Consider the following 19,301-nt stretch of genomic DNA (forward strand, 5'->3'; position numbering starts at 1 on the left):
CAACGTAAACTGGAACACAAAAGAACTGGGAGGAAGTCAGTAGTTCTAGAGCCATTACAGCTTGTGACTATCAGTCCAGACTGGGCTGTTGAGAGAAAGGTGAGTCAGATATAAGGATAATGAAAAGGAACGGGATGGCTAGTAAAAGTCAAGTGACCATCTGAAGCTTGGATGCAGGCAGTAGAATGTGAAGACAGAAGTGGCCTTTTAGTGGCGACATGGACAGGAGCATCCGCATGGAGCTGCTGAGTGTTAGCCATGGCAAAGTCTTCACCACAGTGGTCGGGTGAGACCAGCCGCTCATGGCCACAGCTGGAACATGAAGGGCTCACCTGAACAGAGTAGGCTGAAGCTGGGTCCCGCAGAGCCTCGCGTTAAGAATTCATTCTGACAGTTGACTTATTTTATCAGGTCCCCTTGATGCCACACCAGAAGCAGGCATTAGCCTGGTTGCTGTGGCGGGAAAGTCAGAAGCCACAAGGAGGGATCCTGGGTAAGTTTAGTAGCACAATAAGGGCTGACAGTTATGGGGTGCTTAGCCACTCTGTTAACTATGCTGTGGTGTCTGATTTCATGTTGTCATGATGCTGTAAGGAAGGTATGCCCATCTTTCAGACAGGAAACCCAAGTGCAGAAATGTTAAGAGCTTGGTTAAAAACACACAGTGTACCGAAGGGGGTGTTGGCAAGCAGCATTAGTAGCCGACTCTGACTAAGGAAAGAGTTTGCTGGCCCCACAGTCCCTCGGCTGTGGGAAATGAGCCTGGGGACTAGCCTTCCCGGAGCACAGGCCACAGCCACAGCTGCAAACTGATCGTGACTCTGCTCTGAGTGTTCAAGGAAGCTAAGGCTTCCGTCTGCTCAGAGGTCAGAGATTTGTAATAGAAATCACAATATTTAGTCCATCCCACAGCCATGGCATACACAGATCAAAATCAGCAGAAGGCTCATAGGACAAAATCCTGGGAGCAGTCTTCTGGACTCTTCTAATGAAGTCGCATGGGTCACACTTACCACCCTAGCAGTAAGTTGAGGATGTTTCCAGCCAGAGAAGCATTTTGGGAACTTAGTGCCCAGGGAGTTTTCTAGGAGTATGTAACAGGCAATTTCATACTGGTAGACAGCGAGGTTCTGTCCTCCAGAGGAAAGGCTGTGTTGGCACAGAGCCATGTCATTTATACAAATGGTGTGGGCAGTTTTGGAATGTTAGAGCTCTCTTTTTGTGTTTGTTCATGGGTAGCCAGGCCTAATGCTGGGAGCAGGGCGCACAGACATTGGTGCATAGCTGCCCATGTTGACTCACACACTGCGGCAGAGGCAGAGTGAGCCACTCCGCTGCTGGTCACAGTGATCATGCTGAATGGCCTGAGAAGTGGTGTGCTAACCCAAGTGTCACATATGGTATGGGGAGTAAGTTAGATAATCAGTGGCTGGCACGGGCACTGCGAGTAACGCAGGAAGTGTCTGTCACAGCCAGTAGTCGGCTCAGTAAGCAAACACTTGTAAAATCCTGGTGACCCAAGTTTGATCTTTGGAATTCATGTAAAAAGTAGGAGAGTCTGACTCCACACATGTGATGCTTTTGTACATGTGCAAACACACACACACACACACACACACACATTCACATTCACATATATATATAATGAAGTGTTCAATTATGGCCTTTGGATAAAGGAAGTATATGACAAACTGCTGGATCTGTGGCAGACTGGAGTAGGTGATAGGATATGTTAGTTAGACATTTTTGCTTTGGGGAATAACAGAAAAACCAGGCACCTTCTTGAAACTGATAATCAATCCACTGTTAGATAACTCCACTGTAACAGGGAAACTGAGATTAGAGTAAGATCTAGCTATTGTATGGTGTCTGACCTCGATCTCCACACAAATAGCCGGAGATCATCTTTTTACACAGAGACTTCTGATGGGATAGGGAGCAAACAGGATAGGGAGTGGGCCACTTTCTGCCAGAGGAGTCTTCTTTTGATGTCATGTTGATCCTTTGTTTCTTATTTCTAGCGGATGATATGGGCTTAGGAAAAACTCTGACAATGATTGCACTCATCCTAACCAAGAAGAATCAGCAGAAAAGCCAGGAAAAGGACAGAAGCGTGCCTGTGACGTGGCTTTCCAAGAATGGTAGATATAAGGCCGTCTGCCATTCCCGACCTTATCTGAGCCAGCAGAGGGTGGTTTCAAGCTAACAAAGGATAGCTTTGCTCACATATAATTAATCTGTTATAAAAGCAGGACTGACTACTTTCCTCTGTGGTTTGTTGTTGTTGTTGTTTGTTTGTGGTGGGTTTTTTTTTTTTTCTTTTTGGCTCTGGAGTTTTTTTATTCAGTGTGTCTCTGGGTTTAGAAGTTGTTGTTGGGCCTCTTGGTGGTGATACAAGGCTTGTGCTGTCATGGAAGCACTCCATGGGGCGATGGGAACATGATCTTGTAGCCAGGAAACTGCTTGACACCCAGATGGCTACAGTCTCTTTTACCTTCATGATCTGAGGGTGCTCGTGGGCACTGAACATGGTTTCACAGCATGGCGTGACCCTGCCAGTGATGGTTGGGTCCCAGTGCTCCCGGTGCATGTTGTGTGTGCCAGTGTGGGAGTCATCGCACAGCCAGATGCCAGAGTTCCTCATATGGTAGTACACTGTACACTGTCTCCCTGGAAGACTTACTTCATCTTCGTCACCTATGACACAAAGTACTAGAAAGGGGACTTGGCCACCACACGGCTGGGTGCAAAGATGCACACTGAGTACAGTGGTACCATATGGCACTGGGATGGGCAAGTAGCGCCCTCCCTCCGTGTGCTCCTGAAGTGTGCCCGACACCTTCGTGGGGTCTGTCCTCATTAGCCGCCGTTCCTCCTGCGTTATTTCTGGTGCCGAATGTGCAGTTATAAAGGACTTCTCCCTCTTTATTTAAATTTAGCGTGATCTGGGATTCAAAAAAGTTTTCTAGAGGTAGGTGAGGTCCTAGAACAGTAAGTGCAAGCATAGTAATTAGTGTTTTCTGTTGATGCTGGGGATAAGCTCCCAGGTATATCCAAATTAAGGTACCTTTTTAAAGGCACAGATTCTATTTGTTTTTTAACTTGTTTTAAAAATACAGCTTTATGCACATTTTATGTTGATATATGTTATCAGTAAATACCACGTCAGTATGGTGAACATGAGCACAAGTCCTGCTGTGCTTATGTGGTTAGAAGCATGCAGCTCTCTCGGGGCCTGTGGGCCCCTCACCCTGCATGGAGTCACACACACACACACACACACACACACACACACCCTGTGAGAAACAATGGTACTAAATACTATGTGCCAACAGATGGTTACAATCACATTTACAGGGCTGGAGAGATGGCTCAAAGGTTAAGAGCACGGTCTGCTCATCCAGAGGTCCTCGGTTCAGTTCCCAACAACTACATGATGGCTCACAATCATCTGTAATGGGATCTGATGCCCTCTTCTGGTGTGCAGTCATATGTGCAGGTAGAACATTGTAAACAGAATACAAAAATCTTTTTTAAAAACATCACATTTGCTTCTCTTGGAAGAGGATTTTTCTTTTACTCATTTAATGCATAGTAATTTGTATTTATAGTTTAATGTAGAAATACATTGGTATGTTTTTATATAGAAAACCACAAAACAATAATTCCCTGTAGTGAGTCACCTTGGGAGTCCTTGGGATGGGCCCTACTTCCCCTCTAGCCCCTGTGAAAGAGCATAGCTTTTTAGACTGGGTCACACACTGCCCACCTACCTCCCTGACCTTAGACTCACTCTAAAATAAATAGTTGTTGACTTAAAAGACTGTCTCTTCCATTTCCTATTCTGTTTGCTTTGTATAGAGTTAAACTAATAGTTAAAATAGTTAAAAATACTGATTGAAGGGGTAAAGTCATCAAGAGAAGTCGTCGTGTTCAAGGCTGCGCAGTGACTGTAACCGGTATTGATTTCTTCCTCTAGACTCCTCTGTTTTTACCTCCAATGGCACGCTAATCGTCTGCCCCGCTTCCCTGATCCATCACTGGAAGAACGAGGTAGAGAGACGTGTGAACAGCAACAAACTCAGAATCTATCTCTACCATGGGCCAAACCGGAGTCGGCACGCAAAGGTGTAAGTCGGAAGTGCCCAGAGGGGCCTGCAGCCCACTGGGGAGCCCCTCGCCTTGCTGCTTGCCCGCTTCGTCGGGGCTAGTCGTGCGGAGACTGAGGACAATTTTCAGTCTAATGATCAAGCAGCTTGCACTCACACACATCTCAGGGTTTGGTGGCTTCACCTTCCACTGCTGGTCACTCTCCCTAGCCAAAGCTGCAGTAGGAGGAGCTCGTAATACCTGAGTTGTCTGCGAGGTCGCAGCCATATTCCCTGGGAACCCTGGAGAACGAGGAAATGTTGGTCTCTTGGGCATTGAAGGCCTGAGTCTAGACCTCATCTCTCATTTCTGAGTGTGAAAGGAAGCACTTAGTCTTCCCCGCCATCTTGGTAGCACTCTGTCAGTTGCCAGCTGCAGGCTGTGTGGATGTGAGCATGCTTATGGCTGCATTTTCATACATACATTTCATACATTTTCAATAAGGTTAAACGTAAGCGTTTGAGATGCAGAATTGTTAGACTTAACTAAATATTCTTGAAAGGGGATGCTTGGGAGGGAGAAAAGATAACCCCGGATGGCAATGGTTTTTTATTTTGGGGGGTGTTTTGGGGGGTTTTTTTGTTTTTTCTATTGCTAGGACTCAAATACCTTGAGCATTCTGGGTAAGCACCCTAACACTGAGCTACAGCTAGACCTGCCTGTTATCTTAAAGGAACTTCCAAAGGACCCAGGTTCAAGTCCCAGCATCCACATGGCAGCTCACACCTGTAACTCCAGTTCCAGGGGATCTGACAGCCTCAATATAAAATACATGAATAAATAAATCTTTTTTTTACAAAATCCATGCGTTGAATAAGAACCTTTGTGTGTAAATAATGTAGAAAAGATGAACTAAGAGCTTACTACATTTTTCTGCCCAAAACTAAGTTAATGGGTTTTAACAATTCTACTGTAAGGTGGAAGCAGAATGTTCCATTGGTGTGTGGTTGACAGTGCTTTGAAGATTTTTTTCTTGGAGACCCGAGCATCATCCATTCAAGTCATTAAATAGCAGTTTCCAGCCCTGCCCTACTTTCTGTTCTGATCAGGTCATAGCAAACTTAATGTGACTACAGCAAGACATTTTCCTTTCTGACTCACTGGATTATTGTTGTAATGAACAGTCTGTACAGGAAAAACAATCACATTGATAAGAGATAGGGAAGTCTGGTAGAAAAATACAGCTCATATTTCACACATAAACATACACGGAGAGAGAGCTCGTGTGTGTACCAAGAACATAATTAGTTGATGTCAATTCTGCTATCTTTTTTTTTCCTGTCCCTAAGTTTTGTTTTGTTTTTGCAATACTGGGAATTAAACTAAGAGCCTTGAGCATACTGGCAAACACCCTACCCCTGTGCTATTCTTTCTCCCCAGCTCCCTAGGCCTTTTTATAAAGGAGTTGCCTCTGCTCTGGCTGGCACCAGAAGAAATTGTTTACTGTTTGTTTTTTGTATCCATGCAGACTCTCTACGTATGACATCGTGATTACTACTTATAGTCTTCTGGCCAAGGAGATTCCTACAACGAAGCAAGAGGGAGAGGTCCCCGGAGCAAAGCTCAGTGTGGAGGTGAGACTTAGGGCCTGATAGCAGGGAGGCGGAGGAAGAGCACACAGACTGATGGCAGAGGTATCTTCCTGCAGGGAGAAGAGCGGTCCAGGTGGTCCGCCTGTGCAAGAGAGTCCTTCTTCCCTCCGCTCCTCTCCATTCTGGACAAGCACCCAGGGCTAAATGAGTTCTTGGCACAGAGTTCAGCTGTTTTTTACAAGTAAAGAAACATACACTGTAATTGTGGCAATAACAATCACACATGAACACCGAAGAGCGTCACTTGCCATTTCCATCTTAGCCTGTGTGGAGCGGGCGCTCATGCATTGTCCTTTCTGTTTTGATTGTGTTAACCTGTTATTGGGTGCCTTTCTTCTCCCAGAAGAGAGCTTTGCAAACAGTAGGGCTTCAGATGGGTCAGAGGCTAAACAATAACCTTCATTTGTAGGCAGATCCTGGGATCCTGGTAGCTGTTTCACAGGCTTTCTTGGCTAATTTTGAGGGGACTCTTGTGTTCTGGGTGATTTATAGAGTACTGTTCCAGCTCAGTCCAAGCTCAGAGCTTTTCCATGGCTGAGATAAAAACCCAGATTCCATAATGTGGTGCCTCGGCTTCTCTGAACGGTGTGCTTAGCTGCTGCCTCCCCTTGCTCGGGTGCGGTCTCCCAGTGTTCCAGGAGCCTTTCTGAACTGCTTTCTGCTCAGCTTCTGGGTGCGAGCCTCCTGGCACCTTGTGCTCACAGGGTTGTAGCCGTGTTTATTGAGCTGGTGCTCTGCTGCATTGGGGGAAAGCCTGCACTGTCCTGTCCAGGGACTTCTGCATAGACCTCATGCTCTGATGACATTTTTCTCTTTTGATAGAGTTGGAGCTCCTTGAGGGTCTGAGCTGGCCTTTCTGTTTTTGACTTAGCGTCTTACACCTAAAAATTGGCATGTAGGAAGTTTTAATAAATTTAGTAAATACTTTATTGACTGAGCGAATTTTCAACCTTATACCTAATATATTTCTGGCTAAATGTTATTAATGCTGCTGATGATTGTGGGTGGAGAGAATAAAGTTAGAGGGTCGGGGTGGGCCCTCAGGTTATGTCCCCTCTTCTTGAGGACACATCATGTTCCCACGCTGGTATTGGATGTTACTTTGTTCTTTCCAGGGCATCTCAGCACCTTTGCTTCAGGTAGTCTGGGCTCGAATCATTTTGGATGAAGCTCATAACGTGAAGAACCCTCGAGTACAGACCTCCATTGCTGTGTGTAAGCTGCACGCCCAGGCCCGGTGGGCTGTCACTGGAACCCCCATTCAGAACAACCTGTTGGATATGTATTCCCTGATAAAGTGAGTGACCTCTTTGGGATCACATTACTGTGACCCTGTCCCTGTCTGTAACCCTTCATCATTATTTCATGCCTTGGGAGGAAGCTCTGGTGTGTCCAGATTATCTAGTGTGGGAGGTGGCTAACTTTAAAGGCAAAGAATATGCATGATAACATGTCAGTGACTGTTAGGCTGATCCCCTTGTTTTGAGTTTATACAAACATAGAGCAGCTTGAATCAAAGGAAAGTAAGGTCACTGTTCTTCAGTCCCTGGCTGCTTTAAAATACATGGGCGGGGCAGGATGGCAGGGCTAGGTCAGAAGGAATGCTGTCCTTAAAACAAGCCCATAAAAGTCTTTGGAATTTCTTTGTTAATGTTGATGCTCTAGTAATCAATTCTAGCTGTTCATTCCCCATCCTGCTGTGACTGTTTACCTTGTCCCTGTAAAGTGCACAACTCTACAGTGTGATTGTCCTTATTGACTCGGGCTTTGGCCTGTCCAGTGACCCTACTCTGGCATTCCTTTTCAGGTGGGGTGGGGGGAGAGGGCAGCAGCTGGGACTTGTTCTCATCTGGTGTCTTTCTTTGAGCCCTAATTCCATCGCTCCCATCTCCTTTCCTGCTCTGTGTATTCTCTGGTCCTCCAAAAGGTTTCTCCGCTGCTCCCCATTTGATGAGTTCAGTCTTTGGAAGAGTCAGGTTGACAATGGTTCCATGAAAGGAGGAGAACGGTTGAGCATTTTAGCCAAGAGCCTTTTGCTGAGGAGAACAAAAGACCAACTGGATTCTACTGGTAAACCTCTGGTAACCAGATTTCTGCCTATCCCCAGGGAGGCCCGGGAGGGAGTGTGGTCTGGACCTCAGGTAGACCACTTAGCATCAGGAGCCTCCATTTCCTTCTGAGGAGACTCCTGAGAGCACTCTGGTGTAGTGCTAGCTCAGTCCTTTCCAGGGAAGAGGGACCACTGTGCAGAGACTGGTGCTGAGGGCCAGAGTGCTGAGGTGTGCTCTGCAGCTCAGTGGTTTACAGAACTTCACCCAGCCTCCTCCTCATCCCCCAGGTGCCACTGCCTGCACGCAGATGCCAGCTGCACCGGCTGAGGCTTTCTGAGGACGAGCAGGCCGTTTATGATGTCTTTCTTGCAAGGTCAAGGTGAGTACCAGGAAGAAGCACCTTCTCTCGTTTTTTGTTTTTTCTTTCTTGGCTTGGGGAAGAATCTAGGCTTATATTTCCTTAAGTTTCACATAGGATACTGATGTGTTACATCATTATTTTTCCAGAAAACTCTCAAATTTTATAGTTCTTTTTTATTTCTTTTTTCCTTCCTCTTGTCTAATCTCTGTCTCTCCTATACACTGAAGGCAGAATTTTGACCCCACTATTTTTTTTAAAGATTTATTTTATGTTTATGAATACACCTATTGCTCTTTTCAGACACCAGAAGAGGGAGGGCATCAGATCTCTTTACAGATGGTTGGGAGCCACCATGTGGTTGCTGGGAATTGAACTCGGGACCTCTGGAAGAGCAGTCGGTGCTCTTAGCCACTGAGCCATCTCTCCAGCCCTTGACCCTACTTTTAATTGTCTTCCTTACATAGCAATCAAAGGGTATAGAATCTGTCTGCTCCTTTTGGGATTGGATAATACATTAGATAATGACTTTCTTTGACCTTTGACCTTTGATCTACCACCCAGCATCTCACTGGAGTTTAAATAAAAACCAGCTTTGGAATCTTACTGTTTGCTCTTTGCACTCTCTCTAGAACGCTTGTCTTTCTTGACTTATTCCTTTTCATTTGGTGCTTTCTGTTTCCAAGAAGACTGTGGATTTTGTCTAAATGCTTTATATGGTTTTTGTCTTGTAAATAATAATAGTAATTGTTATTATTTTGCTTATGGCCCATGTTTGCTGAAGCTGGGCATCATTTAGCCAGTACAGTCTGTATCCTGCCCAGAGCCTGCTTTAAGTTAAACAGCCTGGCATTAGTGGCTGTAGTGCATGTATTCTGACAGGTCAGCTCTCCAGTCCTATCTAAGGAGACAAGAAGGTAGAGGCAGCCACCCTGGAAGAAGCCCTGATAATCCATTCAGTAGAGGTAAGCCAGGGGTTGTTCCTCAACTATGAATAGCTATGGAAGGGAAGTAGGATTTCTAGCCATTAAAATAACAAACAGATTATGGGCCCTGGGTATCAGAGAGACCACATTTTATCAAAGCTTGTTAAGCCAGAGAAATACACACTGATCTGAAAACATAAGGACTTCTTTTTGTTTTCTACGTCTACACTATTTAAAACATAGGCATGCTTGCAAAAAACACGAAACAGTCTTTCATTTGACTTTATAAAAGTTCGTTTTAGGACTGTCAAGAAGGCACATCTGGAAAGGTGGTTGGCGCCAAGCCTGATGGCCTGGGTTCAACCCTGGGCCCCGCAGGGTAGAACCAAGGCACACAAACCACCCCAAAGGTTTTGTTTATTTGTTTGCTTAAGTATGTAATAGCTAAATTATTGAGTGTCAGGTCGAAAAAAGTTAAATAGCTTGACTCAGTTCCCAGTTCTTCCCCAGATGTCCTTTTTTAAATCTTGTCCTGTTTCCTGGGGCGTGTCTTCTCTCCTGGCAGTGGCTCAGGAGTTCGGGTCCAATGTGCCCCAGCCCTGCTCTGTGGTAGACTCCCAGAGACCCAGCACCGTCCACGTCCTGTCACAGCTTCTCCGGCTTCGCCAGTGCTGCTGCCATCTTTCTCTGCTGAAGTCGGTGAGAGAGGCCCTGTCACCTCTACAGTCTACCCTAGCCAGGACCTGCCGTAGCCGGGACAGAGGTCCCTACATCAGGGGAAAGGCTGGTCTGCAGGACTCTTGTGGGATGGAGGAGAAGTGTACTTCTTCATGTTAATGTTTATTAATGCTCATGATTTCCATGACAAGACACACTTTTTTTATCATTTGTTTTAGACCAGGAAGTGACATTTTGTTAAGGAAACCATTTATGAGTGCTTTGGTGTCTCAGAATGTCTTAAATCTTATGGAGTTACCAGTGTTCAGTATTGGGGCATATGAAAACTCAAGTAAAAAATGGAAGGTTGCTTTTTCACTAGGCGAAGGTGTATCTGGAATTCTAATTTATTGTCTACTCATTTCAGAAGCTTAGCTCTGTACTGACTGTCAGCTGAGTGAACTCTAAAACAGAATAATCACGTAATCCGTCGGCAGGTTTTTAACTTGCATCATGTAGTTTATCTGATGAGGAATTCCAAGCTGTGCTTCCACAGGGCCTTTTCTGTAGTGCCAGAGCGAAGTCTCTCTCAACTGTTGGAAATCAGCTGGTAAGAAGGCCTGCCACCTCCACTGTCCTGTGCCCATCTCCTCTCTTTCTTCCAAGGCTCTGGACCCCACAGAACTGGAGAGCGAAGACCTTGTCCTGTCCTTGGAAGAACAGCTCAGTGCTCTGACCTTGTCCAAAGTCGATGTCTCAGAGCCGTCACCCACCGTTAGCCTTAATGGCACGTGCTTCAAGGTGGAGCTTTTTGATGACACTCGAAGGAGCACCAAGGTACTTTGGTCACTTCTGTGCTTGACGACAGATGACATTACCTTTCTCCTCATGTTGGACATTGTGCACGTGGGAGGAAGAGCTTGTGAGAGAGGAGAGTTAGAAGATCAGATTTTAGATCCTCCTTTAGTCTTAAAGCCTCACTTGTCAGGAGAACCCCAACGCCTTCCTTCTCTTCACAGGGTTTGAATTCCAATTGTCAGGCACTCAGCAAACACAGTTGCCTGCTGAGGCACCTTGCTGGCTCCTGGTTAACATTTTAGAACTTGAGCCTGGCTGTTTACCATAATAACTGGAAATCAGAGCCCTGGATGCAAGCAGATTATGTACTCTAGCATTATTAGAGTTAGCTGCTGTGACCTTGCCTAATACTCAGGTAATGTTCACATGGCTTCTTAACACAAGGCTGTGAGTAGAATCAAACCATCTTAGGCTTCGTGTACGCAGGGAACAGCTTAAAGCCAGCAAAGCTCTTCCGCTTTCTTCTGCGAATGTCAGGCTAGAACCTTGCCCCTTGAAGGGCAGGAGGGAACCAGACATGCATGTGTTCATCTCCTCAGAGGGTCTGACGTCCTCAGAGGATCTGACGTCCTGAAAGCAAAGGACGGTGACTAAGCAGTGATTGTGTAGTGCACTCAGAACCATGACACTGGAATGTAGCCCACACTAAGTTGGGGAGGCTTTCAAAAGTAACACCCGTCATACCCCAGCAGTATGGCTAAATGAGACCGGAACAATGATGGCAAAGAGACATGCTGAGGTGGAAGAGAGAGTCTCCTGGGGTCCTAGCCTGAGCACAGAACTCCAGGCAGCCAAAGACTGCTGCTTAGAGACGGAATAGTCTCTCCTAGGAATGAGGCCCCTAATTGTTCATCCCTTTCAGAGTGGTTAGCCCTAGAATCATATACACAGATCATTCTAAAGGGACTGAGTAAGTTATGCTTATATATTTATGTACGTATAACAGTAATAAATAGAGGCCATCAGTGTAGGAGGGAGGGAGTGGAGGGTGCGTGGGGGAGGCTGAAGGGAGGCAGGGCAATGGGGTGTGAGGCAGTTATATTTTAATTAAAGGTTAGAAGAAACGTCTAAAGCAAAATTTTTAAAAAAAAGTCATTTTTAGACGCGTAGGCTTTCTCTTCAGTAGGATGTCATGGAGAGGAGGGGGGCAGCCTGCTTACATTTAAGAAGCAGCTTTCCAGCCGCAGGAGGGTACGTAGGCAAGCCAGGCCAGCAGCATAGAGGCTGACCCAGAAGAGAGACAGCAGATGGCTCAAACTGCAGTGTTATGTGGCCTTTCCCAGGTGTCTTCTCTGCTGGCCGAACTGGAGGCAATCGGAAAAGGCCCGGGGTCCCAAAAGAGGTGAGTGACAGCTCACTGCTTCTGCAAGGGAGGCTGAGGATCTAAGTCTTAGCTTAGGCCACGCCCTGCAGAACACACTCATGTATGGTAACTTCTAAATAATATACTGTGATATGCACTGAATGAGGTCCCTGGCTTTCCCCAGCCCCGAGGGTCTGGATAAAGTGGTATCTGAAACAGAACGGATGAGTGAGAGGGGGCGGGGCCGAGTGGGCGGGGCTTAGAGTCAGGCCTGTGCTGTCCTTCGCTGTGCATCACATGTACAGTGTAATACATGACCGTGTTACACGGAGGCGTTTGTTGACATGAAATAGTTCCTTATAAAATTGTTGAAACTCTGGTTAAGACGTGCGTTGGATGAACAGCCTAGCAGCTGTTCTGATGGTCACAGGACGAGTAGCTACTGTCCCTTTCTGCAGGACCACAGGTTTTTGGATAGATACTAGGAGCCTAAAGAAAAGACAGCAGACATCATTACTTACCCTAGTCAGTCCTTTTTTTTTTTTCTGAGTAGCACCAAATGAGAGTGAGGCTTAGAAACAGATGGATTATAAAGGTCCACCATGACCGTAAGTCATGTGCCTGGATGATTAGCTTCACACCGCTACTGGGAAAGGCCTCACAGGAGGTTCTTAAAAAGTCTTTTAGCCCGTGGCTCAGATGCTCCGGGTATGACTGGATGCTCCCACTGGCTTAGGCTGAGGGTAGATGGCATTCGCAGCGGTACGTGTCCAAACAAGTAGTCACATGTCAGGGTGGGAAGCAGGGAAGGAGAGGCGAGTTCTTCAGTCTCCTTGGAGGACTGCCTCCCCCAGGCTCTACCTCATAACCATTCACCACTCCCCCACACTGCCACCCCAGCACACCCGTACTCATAGCCCCTTGGGGGGCACTATCCGAAGCACAGCATGGCATTGCCCTTCAGGTACTAGGCATTCTTCTTGTGTGGATTTAGTAACTGATCTTGAGGGCAGTGGGTTACAGCCTGCAGGGGAGGCTGCTTAGTCCTTTCCGGTTTGTTTTCTCTCCTCTCTAGTGTCATCGTCTCTCAGTGGACCAGCATGCTGCAGGTTGTAGCACTGCACCTGAAGAAGAACCGACTGACGTACGCCACCATCGATGGCTCTGTCAACCCCAAACAGAGAATGGACTTGGTGGAGGCATTTAACCATTCCCAGGGACCTCAGGTACGACCTGGGCACAGCAGGCCTGCGCAGCTGAGGGACAGACTGTTCTTAGCTAGACAGCAGCAGAGTAGGCAGCTTAACTTACAAAGTATTCAGCCTCGATCCCTCCAGAGGTCTGTGATTTGTTCCACACTTATTGCAGATCCGTGCCAACATGCACAAATGATCTAAAGAGAGTAACTGTGGGAACAAACTGGAGTCGGCACAGCAGGCTGGGGTGGGGAAGCTTGCAGAGCAGGAGGCCTTTCAGGGTACGTGGCTTGCGTTGATAGGAGATGAGTAGTTAGGAAGGACTTAGGAAGTACTAGCTAAGTGGAAGGAAGGATAATGTCGCTGTGGGCATGGTCTCATGATCAGTTATAATTTAATGCCAAGTTGACCACCCAAGGATCTGAATTACAGTGTTCACATACTTTGGCTGGTGACCTTCATGTGAGATGGAATATTTTCAAAGGTGAGATATGAAAAATGGCAAGTTAATGATTCAAAACATTACACTGTGGGCAAATTTGAAAGGAATGTGTTTCTTGTGTGTTTTGACCACTTTGAACTAGAGCTGGAAAGATGCTGGCTAGCTCTCTCTGTTTCTACAAATACCCCACTCCCTTCCCCTCTCCCCCCCCAAAGAGAAAGGGCTGCTTTGGGCTTGTGTTTTTGGAGGTCTCAGTAGTCCTGCTTTGGGGCTTCTGTTGTGGGCCGGTATCAGGGCAGGAGTGTGTGGAGGGAAACACCTGCGCGTCTCGGCAGAGAAGTAAAGAAGACAGGGTCAAGGGCCAAAGGAAGTGGAAGTTCCCAGTGACTGACATCAGGGTACTGATCCCATAACGGTTTCACCGCCTTTGATCTAGGCCATGACAGGGCCAAGTCTTTGCTGCTTGGCTTTTGGGGCTCTGAAGACCCAGACTGTGGCAGCTGCACTGTCAGACCTGGTGTGTGGAAATTTAATAGCGTGTTTCCTTTTGAAGGTCATGCTGATCTCTCTCTTGGCTGGCGGTGTTGGACTCAACCTGACTGGAGGAAACCACCTTTTCCTTCTGGACATGCACTGGTAACTTCAGGATGTTCCTGTCCCAGCATCAGGGAGTGCAGTGGTCAGAGGGCAGCAGTCTCACAGCTCCTTTTAGTCATAGAGACATTCTGTGTGGCCCCATCTAAGTTCTAAGTGGTGTGTAAGGCTGGCTGATGGTCCAGGACTGCTGAGAGACCATTTCATGACTTCTTCATGATTTCATTGTTCATTAACTTAAAAAAGTATTTAACATTGTTTCTCTTTAAAAACTAGGAGCAGCCAGATGGTGGTGGTGATTATCTTTAATTCCATTACTTGGGAAGCAGAAATAGGTGGATTTCTAGAGTTTGAGGCCAGCCTGGTCTACAGAGTGAGTTCCAAGACAGCCAGGGCTACACAGAGAAATCCTGCCTCAAAAAGCAAAACAAAATGAGCAAACAGAAAAGCAAGGAATATAGTTTTGTTCTGTTTTTTTTCTCATGACTAAGCTACATTGCTCAGTTCCATGTCTCTGGAGGAATCAGGGAAGTCCAGCCTTCGATCCGAAGCCTTCCTCCAGAAGGAGGAAGAGGGGCTTTCTAGTAGTGCTTGCTATACCCAGCCTTTGGTGTTACGATGCGTGTGCTGCCAGTCAGTGCCTCGGTCTGGACAGGTGGAGTCTCCGGGCGGCTCTGGTGCCCTGCCTATGCTGCCCGGGGCTGCTGTGGCTGGCTGGCTTGGCTTTACTTGCTCTGCAGTTCTGGGGCTAAGCCCAGGGCCTTGCACACCTTGCCCACCTTTCCTTCTTACCTTTTACTTCGAAATAGGGTTTCACTAGTTGTGCAGGCAAGTCTGGTGTTTTCATCCTCCTGCTGCAGTGTTGTAGATAGCTGGGATGTCAGGCCTGCACCAAGATAATTTGTACCAGGCACAGTGTTCAGAATGATGTCTCTAATTCTCCATGCAGCCTCAAATGGTGCAAAGGCCAGCTTGCTAACTTTGTGGAGAATGTGTGTGGGTTTAGTTAGGATTCTTAAATATACAGAAGTGAGACAAACATGCGAGGAATTACACCAGTCTTGAGATGGAAAAATATTACCCCGATTCTAAAGGTAAGATGAGGTTAACTTAGAGTTGATAATGAGACTTTATAAGAAAGAGAACAAATTATACCTCTTTAATTGACTTCATTGAATACTAAAGTTGAAAGAAATATTTGAGACTCTTAATCAGTTCTTAGGTTTCCAAGTATGTTCCAAGCCTGGTGATATAGGTAATATATAGCCACTGGTTGTAGTTAGGTAATCTCTACAGTCAGTGCCTCCGAGATGGAGCTGACACTTCAGTGAACATCTCAGGCTTTGCAGGGCATTAGGTTCTGTTGCATATCCTTTGTTTTGTGTTGTTTTCTTAAGCCCCTTTGAGAATGTAATGACTACTTTCAGCTAAAGAGGCATACAAAAATGGACTGTCGTTGGATCTGGCGGTAGGCCATGGTTTGTTAGCCCTGTGTAGGATGTTGGTGTTTCTGAGTTACATCTCTCCTCAAACAGGAATCCCTCACTTGAAGACCAAGCTTGTGACCGGATTTACCGAGTGGGACAGGAGAAGGATGTTGTCATACACAGGTAAACCAAGGCACCAGGCCCCTTCTCAGCATCTCCCTGTGCAAGCCTTTCCTGGGGAGGGAGTATCGTTATCCACTATAAAGGGCGTGGTGATGACAGCACTAACGGTGTTTGCAGGCATGCCTGAGGAACTCTAGTCAGGAAGGAATGAAACTTGTCTGATGTAACCTTGCTGGCCATGGCCAGAGAGCAAGTGTGTGTGGTGATAAGACACAGCTCACCATGTAGAAACGTCCTCCATGCCTGCCCGCCATTTCCCCTTGTGGTTTTTAACTTTTAGTATGGCAAAATCTCAGCAGTCATAAAGAAAAGTTGCCACAAAGTTCCTGAATCCTAGTTTTGTGTGTGTGTGTTGGAAGTAATCAAGTTTGGCGATAATTTGGTTTTCCCATCTTTAGCTCTCTTTTCTGCTTATAAATCCCAAATCTCTATTTTTAATTCCACTGTCTCCTAAACTTCAGCCTGGTTATCCAGATCCAGGCTAAACATCTAAGCCTAAATGTGCAAGTGCTCATCCATCCTTATCAGTTTGTGTGCTCAGATACCAAAACAAACACTTACTAAGCACCTGAATGTGCCAAGTGTAATTACACCCTCCAGGATAAAAAAGCCAGTCTGAAATCTTTGTGTCCCCTGCCTCAGTGTGTGCATGTGTGTCATCTGGGGGAGTAGCACCCGCTTATCTAGCACACAGGCAGGAACTAGACTCCTTCCTTGCCCTCTTCCCATGCCACAGCCTTTAGCTGTTTTTCTACACTTGTAACTGCTTTCCTTCTATCCCTACCGCCAGCCCCCTTTCCCGCACCGCTGATTCTTGTCCTCTGCACTGCCAGCAGAAGGTGCTTCCTAACCCATCAGTCTGCTGGAACATGTCACACCTTCCTCAACAGCTCACTTCCTGTAGATTTGCTCTCAGTCTCGGTGTCTTGGCATGTCGGTACAAACACTAAGGAGCTGGCTCACAGCTCCTGGACTTTTGCCACCAGTAGACTTGACTGGACAGCAGGGTCTTTAATTAAACACACCGCATTCCGAAGTTCAGCCACAGTCCGTACATGTGCTCATTCCCTGGGATGTGTGCCTACTCCATCCTCTCTAGCGAGCTCTGGTCATCCTACAGGCCTCACATTGAGAGTTAACTTTGATGGAGCCTTCCTTGACTGCCCTACACAGACTGCCTTTTGGACTCTGGACACACTCTTGTTCAGTTACTTCTCATAGGACATAGTATAGATAGATAGATAGATAGATAGATAGATAGATAGATAGATAGATAGATAGATAGATAGATAGACTGACTTGGTCAATACTTGAGTGATAGCAGGGTGACTTCTTCAGTTTGAAAAGCCTGGCTCTGCTATGGATTAGCTAAAAAGTTAGACACTCCACTTAAAATACAGACACTGTCAGAAGGCCTTCTGACCTTGTCAAGATAAGAGTGTGGGTAAAGGCTGGGTCTCTGAATTTGTTTTAAATAGAAATACCTTCTGCAATTACCCTCACTTCAGAAACTATGAATGCATCACTTTAAACGGACGTATTCCGTGGAAGTTGTGTGGATTCTCTACTCTGCTATCCCACTATCCCACTTCAGTCTTCTTTAACTGAAGTGGCGGGAAGGTCAGGTCGAAGGCTCGCTTTGGTGAACCTCTCAGGCTCTGATGTTTGTTATCGTTTGCTCTTAGGTTTGTCTGTGAGGGGACAGTGGAAGAGAAGATCTTACAGCTCCAAGAAAAAAAGAAAGATTTGGCAAAACAGGTCCTTTCAGGATCTGGAGGCCCTGTCACCAAGCTCACACTGGCTGACCTCAAGGTCCTCTTTGGCATCTAACTTCCTCTGCTGGTGTGTACCAGGGTCTGGGGAGATGCTCTTTCCATGATCCCGGAGTCTTAGATTTCATCTTACTCAAAGTGAGGCTTGTTCCTATGCCAGGAATTGAGGTTGGGTTACTATGTTAACCAGCTAGTCAATCATGTTTACCACTCAGCTGTGTAATGTACACCATAGAAACCAGTTGGTTATTTCAAAATTAAGCCTGGCATGTTGGTGCATACCTGTAATCCAGCCAGAAGATGGAGAGTTCCACTTTGGCCTGTTAATAGACTTTCAAAACAAACCACAAAATGCTTTGGAAGCCAGCCATGTAGTCCATACTTCCCAACACCTGAGAGGCTAAGTGGAGATTTTGAGGTAGAGGCCAGGTTATGCTACAGAATAAATTTCAGGCCAGCCTGGGCTACAGAATGAGACCATGTCTTAGAAAAGAAAGTAAAACCAATGAAAGCTTTGGTGTTAGATGGTCTGGGAAGATAAGTCTGGAAGAACTGTATAAATGGTTTGGTGTAAAGGTCTAAGGTTAGCCTGGGTTTCAGTGAGTTCTTTGGCAGCCTTAATTACATGGTAAGACCCTGTCTGTCAAACAGCCACAAAGCCCTGTGTGGCCATGTTTGGGGTTGCTGGCAGACCTGGTCTTCTTACCTTGTCTACGTAGGCTCTGTCCTGTGTCCCTGCTGGCAGGCTGCTCCTTGTAAGCCTCTTTGTGAGCTGAGAAGAGGGTAGATCCTATAACCATGCCTGTGTGGCTGGCTGAATCCAGGGAAGTTTAGGGTCAAGATATTTCACATACAAACGGATGTTGAGTATTAATCATGGTTTCATCTAGCATCTGTCATTTGGCCTGTGCATCATGGTTTCATTTAGGAGTGTATCAGCATCAGTGTGACTGTGTCACTGAGTTTTATCGCTGTGTCATTAACTATCACAGTATTTCTGTCATACAGTATTTGCAGTATAATGTTTATATCTACTTTAGTTTTCATTGACATTTAATGCTGTGGTGTCGTTCAGTTCCTGCCATTGTACCACATTTTGTTATCATTGGTATAGATTTAATAAAGCCTTCACAGTGCACAGAGGTGATGCTGTGTGTTCACCAAACACCATCTCTTTTCCTCTGAGCACCAGAGAGCACCTGCTACGGGTAGGGTCCACATTACTGAGTTCCAGCTGGTGGAGCATGGAGAGAAGTGCTGTATGGAAGCAGGATAGCTTCCCTGGGCTTTTCTTCCTGGTTTCTTTTCTTGCTGTTTCTGAAGGTGCTGGAGCTACAGACTGAAGAGAAGATGTTGTGGGTAGGCAGGGTACATACCACCAAGTCAGGGATTCTCGTCTTTCTTTTAAAAAATGTTTGAGAATTTCACATCAGACATACACAGGGCCATGCACTAGAACACTGGCAGCCTATCAGAGGTCACATCCCTCAAGAAAATGACCCTCCCCCAGCAGCCATTGGTTGCCAGGAGCTCTTCCGATATGCACTTGGAATCTATAAGGCCCTCTCCCATCCAAGCCTGGGCTTGGCTGACTTGATCTTATGTGGGAGTCATTGTTTCAGTGGTCCCCCACTGTCTCCAGAAAGATGGACAGGAGGCAGAAAGAACAGGGATTCTAAACCTAGTCTGGACCATCAATCACTTTGTCAGAGTTGGTCTTGGGTGTATCTCCTTCCCCCACCGCATCTAAACTATGGTGGAGATCACCCTTTAAGTCATGTGGATTTGGTTTG

General features: G+C 46.3%; 1 protein-coding gene across 1 annotated transcript in view; it reads left to right on the forward strand.

Moving 5' to 3' along the window:
* The window catches only part of Ttf2 (transcription termination factor 2), a 29,483-nt gene extending 10,837 nt beyond the window's left edge, over positions 1-18,646 (forward strand). The window contains exons 9-23 of the mRNA XM_052179637.1: positions 412-493; positions 2,022-2,141; positions 3,980-4,130; positions 5,618-5,723; positions 6,857-7,038; positions 7,669-7,822; positions 8,080-8,171; positions 9,033-9,115; positions 9,642-9,775; positions 10,400-10,570; positions 11,875-11,933; positions 12,970-13,120; positions 14,086-14,168; positions 15,662-15,736; positions 17,422-18,646. Of these exons, the coding sequence (XP_052035597.1) occupies positions 412-493; positions 2,022-2,141; positions 3,980-4,130; positions 5,618-5,723; positions 6,857-7,038; positions 7,669-7,822; positions 8,080-8,171; positions 9,033-9,115; positions 9,642-9,775; positions 10,400-10,570; positions 11,875-11,933; positions 12,970-13,120; positions 14,086-14,168; positions 15,662-15,736; positions 17,422-17,566 (1,788 nt within the window). The 3' untranslated portion in view covers positions 17,567-18,646. The remainder of the gene's footprint in view (positions 1-411; positions 494-2,021; positions 2,142-3,979; positions 4,131-5,617; positions 5,724-6,856; positions 7,039-7,668; positions 7,823-8,079; positions 8,172-9,032; positions 9,116-9,641; positions 9,776-10,399; positions 10,571-11,874; positions 11,934-12,969; positions 13,121-14,085; positions 14,169-15,661; positions 15,737-17,421) is intronic.
* The last annotated feature ends 655 nt before the right edge of the window (positions 18,647-19,301 follow it).

Source organism: Apodemus sylvaticus, chromosome 4 (assembly GCF_947179515.1).
Source record: "Apodemus sylvaticus chromosome 4, mApoSyl1.1, whole genome shotgun sequence".
In the NCBI taxonomy this organism is placed as follows: Eukaryota; Metazoa; Chordata; class Mammalia; order Rodentia; family Muridae; genus Apodemus; species Apodemus sylvaticus.